At 44.0% G+C, this 8,822-nt stretch overlaps 1 protein-coding gene across 1 annotated transcript in view; it reads left to right on the top strand.

Moving 5' to 3' along the window:
- The first annotated feature begins 324 nt into the window (after window positions 1–324).
- LOC102825805 (chromosome unknown open reading frame, human C9orf40) overlaps window positions 325–8,822 on the top strand; it is a 14,828-nt gene continuing 6,330 nt past the window's right edge. Inside the window, exon 1 of the mRNA XM_006834924.1 lies at window positions 325–732. Coding sequence (XP_006834987.1) covers window positions 325–732 — 408 coding nt within the window. The remainder of the gene's footprint in view (window positions 733–8,822) is intronic.

Genomic DNA, 8,822 nt, shown 5'->3' with positions numbered 1-8,822 from the left:
GACGCTCGGGAACGCGCCTCGAGATCCTCCACCAACCAGCAGCTCCGCTGGGCCTGCGCGAGTGCGCGCGCGCACATTTGTAAGCTGGTTCGAATCTCCGCCGCTTCGCGGTTGCTCCCCAACGTCCGGGTCGTAACTTGGCGGCGGCTGGAGGAGCGCGTGCCTGCCACACCACCCACTCCGACCCTTTCCACTTTCCTGCCATCACCTCGCCCAGACAGCGTTTTCGTCTTTCGTCGCGCGCTGTGCCTGCGACCTCTGCCCCCCAGCTATCCGTTCTCGGCTTCCCGCGCTGGGCCGGCTCCACCCGAGCCTCTGGGGCCCATGGCCAAGCGGCGTGCGGCAGAGCCGCTGACGTTCCACGTGCCTTGGAAGCGGCTCCTGCTCTCTGGGTTCACCGAGGAGCCGCCGCTCTGGACCCCGCCACAGGAGACCGCACATCCGGGGCCTCTTCTCGGTGTGCCAGAACTGTCCCGAAAGCGCAAAGTCGGCGCAGGGTCCATGACCGAGCCTATGGCTTCGCCCAGCAAACGCCGTGATGACGGGGACAGCAGTACTCCCGGCGGCCCAGTTGATGAGGAGGCCCGCAGCCTGCAGACCGGCGAGCTGCCCGTGCGGCCCAACGGGCCGGGGGAGGAGCCCCGGGGTGCCCTGCCCCAGAGGGGCGGAGGCGACGACGGGGCGGGGCGCGCAGGGACCCCGAGGGGAAACTGGGGGACCGTGCAGTGCCAGGTAGGGGCCAGCGCGGGCTGGGTGCTTCTGATGGGCGGGGGAGCGGTGAGGGGCCGCTCCTTCCCGGACACAGCCTCGGGAAGCAACTATCGCCCTGCTTTAGACTAGAGTTCGAAAACCAGGGTCACGGGGGCCACTGGCGGGAAGCGGGCACTGATCCTCAGGCCTCACCCAGCGGAATCCAGAGCCCGCCTCTGGCAGCCTTTTCTGGGAGAGTCCAGTGGGCTGAGAGTGCATTGCTAAACTAGTGGGCAGGAGTCAGTGCGGCAGCCTGTAACGTGTCAGAAGGGACAGGAGCGTGGACACTGACCCGAGCCGCTGTTAGGTTTAACCCAAGGACAAATGTCAGAGGAAGGTGTAGTACCGTCCTTGGTTTAAGGATTGTTGTTAAGTGCCATCGAGTGGGTTTCGGCCCATAGTGACCCTATATAGGGTTTCTAAGGAGCAGCTGGTGAACTTGAACCGCCGACCTTGTGGCTCAAACCGTATTAACCCAGAGCCCCACACCAGAGCTCCTTGTTTAACGTTAGTCTAGAATTCTTGACTTGTAAAGAGGGTGACCAATGTGGTAGCCATCAGTTGGACGTATTTTTTGACGTGACAGCTCACTTTACAGAAATGGCCTTCCTTTCCTGGAAGAAGGCTTTTTAAAACGTTGACCTTTTGAAAAGGGATCTTGTTTGAAAATTAATTTACAGTCTTAAGATAAAGTGTGTATGAGGGTCATTTGGGGAAGTGTTTACTTCCTCTTTGAGAATTGAACCTGCCACATCTCTGCACCTAAGAAGATCTGATTTGTCTAGATCTGTGCTGCTTACAACGGCAGCCACAGTTATTGAAATTGAGCACTTGAAATGTGACTAGCCAAATTGAGATGTGTAATCAGAAGTCCCGACGTGGCGCTGCAACAGCACTGAACAAGACGCAAGTGTAAAGGAGTCTTGGTGTGGGTAAGCACAGAACTGATAACCACAAGGTCATTTTTTCTGACCCAACAATTTCTCCGTGAAAACCCTATACAGGTTAGCCAACTAGTCCAGCCAACTCGGTGGCACTTAAAAGCAGTAAATGTAAAATACACACGAGATTTCAAAGATTGAGTCTGAAAAAGGGAAAGCTTTTAAATATTTTCAATTTTCATATTGTTAAGTGTTTTCAAGTTAGTTCCCACTCATAACCACCCTGTATAAGGTTTCTGAGGAGAGGCTGATGGGTTTGCACCACTGACCTTGTGGCTGGCAGTCCAATGCTTATCCTACAGTACCACACCAGGACACCAATATTTATACTACACATTGAAATAACATTTCTAAGTACCCTCATGCCGGTTCCAACTCACAGCAACCCTGTATAGTGTTTCTGAGGAGTGGCTGGTGGGTTTGAACTGCCGACCTTTCCGTTAGCAGCCCAGTACTAATCCTATAGCACCATATCAGGGCTCCTTTGATATATTAAATTAAATATATTAAAACTAACTTCAGCTGTTTCTTTTACATTTTAATATGGCTAAGGAGCTCTGGTAGCGTAGTGGTTACAAATCAGCCTGCTAACCTCAGGGTCAGCAGTTCGAAACTACCAGCCGTTCCATGGGAGAAAGGTGAGGCTTTCTGATTCTGTAAAGATTTACAGCCTCAGAAACCCTGTAACAGGGTTGCTATGAGTCGGAACCGACTCCACACACATAACCACCACCACTTGTTTAGTGCTATCAGTCGGTTCTGACTCATGGAACCCTGTATAGCAGGGGTGGGAAACGACAAGACTGCAGGTCCAATTCTTATCCTGCAGTGTCTCACCAGGACTCCTAGATGGCTGCTGTTGTTAAGTGCCGTCGAGTCGGTTCCGACCCATAGCGACCCTGTACAGGGTTTCCGAGGGTGTAAATCTTTACGGGAGTAGAAAGCCTCATCTTTCTCCCGCGGAGCGGCTGGTAGTTTCAAACTGCTGACCTTAAGGTTCGCAGCCCGATTCGTAACCACTACGCTACCAGAGCTCCTAGATGGCTGCTAGAAAACTTTATATTTGTGGCTAGCTTATTTTTATTGGACAGCTGGACTAGACCTCAGGATTCAAGTTGATTTTTAGTATTTTGAGGTTGAGTTTTGAGAATGTTCCTAAGTGCAGGACTCCAAACTTGCCAAATGCTTTTTAGCCACTGTATCATATCATCTGTCTACCCTGCAAGGAACTCTGAAAGCATAGTGATTACAAGTCAGACTACTAACCTCAAGGTCAGCAGTTAGAAACTACCAGCTGTTCTGCAGGAGAAAGATGCGGCTTTCTGCTCCTGTAGAGATGTACAACCTCGGAAACCCTATACTGGGTTACTGTGAGTCAGAACCAACTCCACCACACATAACTGCTATCACCACCATATACCCTGCTCCTCGCCATTGTATTCTTAAGTATCTCACAGAAGAGTTCATCAGCTATCTCCTAAAGCAGCAAGAATTGAGATTCCTTTAGCATAACTTGTTCTTGGTGGGAAATTCATTAAGATAATGACAATTTTATAATTAGGAAAGGTACTATATCTATGGTTATGAGAAATTATGATTTAGACTTAATATATATGTTTGGTATTTCTGAATGAAATTACAGGGCAGATATTTCGGTCTCCAGTTTTGTTGTAATGAGTCTTATCTCAACTTTTAGCTTCAGATTGCTCTTATATTTTCAATATCAATTTAGCAGTTAAAATGATAGTCATGCAGACCTGTTGGATAAGGAGATATATTGTATAGCTTTAAAACTTGTCCCCTTCAGACCATGTGTCAGGGTAGTATGAATTAAGTATACCACCCATACATACGCTCCTTTCAGAATACATAGACTGTGGTATGCCACAAAACTGATTTATCCCATATTATATGTACATTTACATTAGTTAAAAATGTGTTATTTAACTACTGTGTGTATTAACATACATCTGACATAAAGAATGCCAAGTTATGTAAGAATAACATTGGCTGTGATAATTACAGTTATATGTCAACTAGTTTGGGCCGAGATTTTCAGTTTGTCAGTTATGTAATGATGTAGTCATCCTCCATTTTGTGATCTGATTTGCTTCCAATTACATGTACTATTTTTTTAATTAATTAATTTTAAAAGCTTTAATTGTGAATTGGTAAAGGTTTACAGTTCAGATCATCAGTTCAGCATTCAACAGATCATACACAGTTAGTTTCATCTTATTAATTGCTGTCCTGTCAGTGTAACATTTCTTATTATCACTTCTATTTCTGTTACTTTGTTCAGTTCCTAACTCCTTTCTCAAGGCTTCTGAACTAGTCCTTGTGTAAATGCTGCCCCTAGATCTCAAGTGGTTGACCATTCTATGGTGTGCATATCTCACTAGTAGTGTTCTCCTTATTTTTGTGAGTAGGTGCAGTTGAGTCGGTTCTGACTCATAGCAACAACAAAGCAAAATGGTTGTTGTGCTGGAGCCCATTGTTGCAGCTACAGTGTCAGGCCATCTTGTTGGAGGTAGTCTTGTTTTTTGCTGTTCCTCCAAGCATGATGTCCTGCTCCAGGGACTGATCCCTTCTTATAACATGTCCAAAGAGAGACAAAGTTTCACCATCCTCACGTCTAAGGATTTCTTTGTTGTTTTGCTGACAGTCCATGGTACTTTAATTATTCTTCTCCAACACCATAATTCAAATGTATTGATTCTTCTACGATCTTTGTCTAACTCTTAACATGCATATGAGGTAATTGAAAATGTCATGGCTTCATTCAAGTGAACCTTAGTCCTCAAAGTGACATTTTTGCTCTCTTAACATTTTAACAGAGGGCTTGTGCAGCAGATTTGTGTAGTGCAATGCATCATTAGGTTGCTTAACTGCAGCTGTCATGGGTGTTGATTATGGATCCAAGCAAAATGAAGTCTTTAACAACTTCAATCTTTTGTCTTGTTTATTAAGATGATCCAGTTGCTAGGATTTTTTTTTTCTTTATATTGAGGTGCAACTTCTTTGATTTTCATGAGTAAATATTTCAAGTCTTTGTGTCCAGCAAGCAAGATTGTGTCATCTGTATATTGTTGTTGTTGTTGTTAAGTGCCGTCAAGTCGGTTCCGACCCATAGCGACCCTGTACAGGATTTCCGAGGGTGTAAATCTTTACGGGAGTAGAAAGCCTCATCTTTCTCCCGCGGAGCGGCTGGTAGTTTCGAACCGCTGACCTTAAGGTTCACAGCCCAATTCGTAACCACTACGCTACCAGAGCTCCTTACAGGATATTAATCAGTTTTCCTCCAATTCTGAAGCCATGTTCTTCCTATAATCCATCTTCTCAGATTATTTGCTCAGCATACAGATTTAATAGGTATGATGAAAGATTACAGCCTTTGCATACCCTATTCCTGATTCTAAACCATTCTTCATCTCCTTGTTTTTTGCCAGTACCTTCAGTACAACTTGGACTTCTTCCTTTAATTGGCTCTTGACCATGTGGAATCTCTTGAAATAATTGAAACCGGCCAATTCTTTTTGATACATTGACTATATCCCTTCTTTTTTCTTTTGATGCTTTCTGCTTCATTCAGTATTTTGCCCATGTCCTTGTTAAGTGCCATTAAGCTTGTTCCAACTCATAGTGACCCTGCATATGGTTTCAAAGGAGCTGCTGGGTTTGAACTGCTGACTCAGTGGTTTGAAGTCCAGTGCTGATCCTATAGTGTCACACCAGGAGAACAAGAAAGCAAAACAAAAATGTTGACTAGAATTTCAATGAATAAGTTATTGGTTTTCCAAATTTTATCAAGCGATTTCCACCATCATTCTATTATTGGATATATTTTCCAACTACTGATCCTTCATGTTTGTACCCAACTTTTTTTTTCCCCCCGCTGACCCTCCATTTTACCAAGATAACATCTTGGAAGTGGTCCTTCCTGCAAACATGTCCAAAGTATGAGAGAGGACATCTCTCCAAAATGGCTTCTAAGGAGCATTCTGGCTATATAGTTCCAACAGATTTTGGCAGTCCATGGTACTTTCAGTGTTCTTCTCCAACATCATAATTCAAATACATCAATTCTGCTATGGTCTTCCTTATTATTTGTCCAACTTTTACATACATATGAAATGATTGAAAATCTCAATGCTCGTGTCAGGTGCACTGATCTAAAATTGATGTCTTTGCTTTTTAACATTTTAAAGAGCTATTTTGCAGCAGATTTGCCTAATGGATTATATTTGATTTCTTGATTGCTGCTTCCATGAGTGCTGATTGTGGATCCAAGCAAACTGAAGTCTTTGACAACTTCAGTCTTTTCTCCAGTTATCATAATGTTATTTATTGGTCCAGTTGTGAAGATTTTTGTTTTCTTTACATTGAGGTACAATCATTACTGAATTCTGTAGTCTTTGAAGTTCATCAGTATTTCAAGTCCTCTTTGCTTCCAGTAATCAAGGTTGTATCATCTGCATATCACAGATTATTAATGAGTCGTCCTCCAATCCTGATGCCATGTTCTTCATATAATCCAGCCTTTTTTATTATTTGATTATTTGAATAAGTGTGGTGAAGGGATACAACCCTGGTGTACACCTTTCCTGATGATTGAAATCCATTTAGTATCCCCTTGTTCTGTTTGATCAACTGCCTCTTGGTCTATGTACAGGTTCCTCATGAGCATAATTAAGTGTTTTGGAATACCCCCTGTATACTCCATCACATTGATTTATAAGTTTGCAGTTTAGGTAACTTGGGTGTCATTGAGTCGATTCCATCTGATATTAGCCCTCTGTGGGTTTCTAGGAGTGGTTAATGTGTTTGAACTTCCAGCTTTGTAGCAACCTAGTGCCTATCCTATAGGTCCTATAAGGGCCATACCAGGTAAACACGTAAATATCCATGTACAAATAACCCTCTGTCAGATCTCATTCTCACTCTCACACCTGCTCAGCCTGAGAGTCTATCCATGTATTCACTCGTTGTCATTGTGGTTAAGTGCCGTCAGGTTAGTTCTGACCCATAGCGACCCTGTGTAGGGTTTCCAAGGAGCAGCTGGTGAGCATGAACCACCGACTTTGTGATTCAAACCGACATTGCAGTCCAGCGCATTAACCCACAGTGTCACACCAGGAGTCCATATCTACCTGTTATTGTTGTGAAGTGCCGTTGAGTCAGTTCCGACCCATAGTGACCCTGTATAGGGTTTCTGATAACATTATTGCATGGTTATGTATCTAACAGTATTTCCCTCTGTTGCCCTTAATTCTTGCCCTCCTCCCGTGTCCTCCCCATCATTTTCTGTTTTGCTGACCTCCTTCTTACTGTGCATTGCTTTCCCCTTCACCCAGGTTAACACATTTCTAGCTAGTAAATTAGGAGCTCTTGTAGCACAGTGGTTACAAATCAGGCTGCGAATCTTAAGGTCAGCAGTTCGAAACTACCAGCTGTTGCACAGGAGAAAGATGAGGTGTTCTGCCCCCCGTAAAGATTTACAGCCTCGGAAACCCTGTACAGGGTCGCTATGAATTGGTTCTGACTCCATGGCACATAACCACCAACCATCAGCTAGTAAATTACTCCCACTTTCCTCCCACCCCTGATAGCCACAAAGAATGCTTCTTTTTTTTTTTTTTTTTTTTTTTTTTTTACTTTTTATTGTGAATTATGTGTTAGTTTACATGGGTGAACATTATCTTTACATTCATCCTATCATATTTTGTTTCATTCCAATGATCACAACCCCCTGCATGCATCATCACACCCCTCTCCCTCCCTAAGTTCAGAGTCCCCAGCCACTCCTCTCCACATCATTGCCTCTACCTCCATCCATAGTGTCACTGCACATCACTTTTCACCCTTGGTGGTTCCAGGGATCCGCTTCCTGGACTGCAGAATCAGCCACTCTCTTCCTTTTGTTACCAAACATTTACATTTACCTTTCCAACACTCACTGTCAGACCTGATAACAATCATTCCCTATTGAACCACAGGAGTCCTTTCCCTCTCACCTTTTATCAAACCCATCCAGACAGGTTGGAAACAATTCATTGGACATTCTACCTTTCCTTGTGTCCTCTGGAGCTAAGTTCCCTATTGAAAGCTTATAAGCCAATCACTTCTTGCCTTTGTAGTCACCCCATTTTGAGTAGCTAATGTATAAGTTCCCCATCCTTGTCGATCCTGTGTACCATGGGGGTGGGAATGATCCTCACTGTAGAGATTTGTCTGCTCATTTGTCATACTGCATCCACAAGCATAGGTCAAATTCATTCACTTGTAGTGGGTTACTTTTTTTTTTTTTTCCCCTCTTTCTTCCTCTAGTAGTGTTTTGATCATCCAGCTATTGATGCCAGGTCAAATGGGTACTATTTGCAAGTGTGGGTGTTCTTGAGCATCTCCCCTCACTTCATATCAGCTGGATGCGTCACACTCCGTTCTAGTCCTCTGGGGTCATGTCCCTGCCCCTGGGCCCAGGAGTCCCCAGGTCTTGTCATACTGCTGATTAAACAGGTCTCAATCCAGGTTACAGGAGTCTATTGAATGTGATCAGACTTAGTTCACAACTTCATTGGTGTTTTTCCCCCACTTCCCCTTGTCGGTGACCAGCGTGGTCAGCAGCAGGACCATATATGCCTGCTAGTGTAAGGAATGCTTCTGTTAGTGTGAAAACCTTTTTTTGACTTTTTATAATTGTGGACTCATGCGATATTATCTTTTTGAAGCTGAATGATTTCACTCAGCATAATGTCATTATTATTTAATGTTGTGTAGTCTGGTTTTCTGACTCATAGCGACTCTGTATAGGGTTTGCAAGGAGCAGCTGGTGAGTTTGAACTGCCAGCTTTGCTGTTTGAACTGACCTTGTGGTCTAGTGAAAAGATCAAAGTGGGTGTCAGAAGAGACACTGAAACTTGCTCTCCAGTGTAGAAATGCTAAAGCAAATGGAAGAAATCAGGAGGTACAAGAGCTGAACAGAAAATTTCAAAGGTTAGCTAAAGACAGTGTCAAATATTACAACAAAATGTGCAAAGATCTGTACTCAGAAAACCAAAAAGGAAGAACACGCTCAGCATCTCTCAAGCTGGGGGAACTGAAGAAAAATTCAAGCCTTGTTTTTTTTTTTTT

The sequence above is a fragment of the Chrysochloris asiatica genome, unplaced genomic scaffold (genome assembly GCF_000296735.1).
Source record: "Chrysochloris asiatica unplaced genomic scaffold, ChrAsi1.0 scaffold00014, whole genome shotgun sequence".
Taxonomy (NCBI): domain Eukaryota; kingdom Metazoa; phylum Chordata; class Mammalia; order Afrosoricida; family Chrysochloridae; genus Chrysochloris; species Chrysochloris asiatica.
Note: the sequence above shows the minus strand (reverse complement) of the source record. Positions and strands in the feature narration are given on the sequence as shown.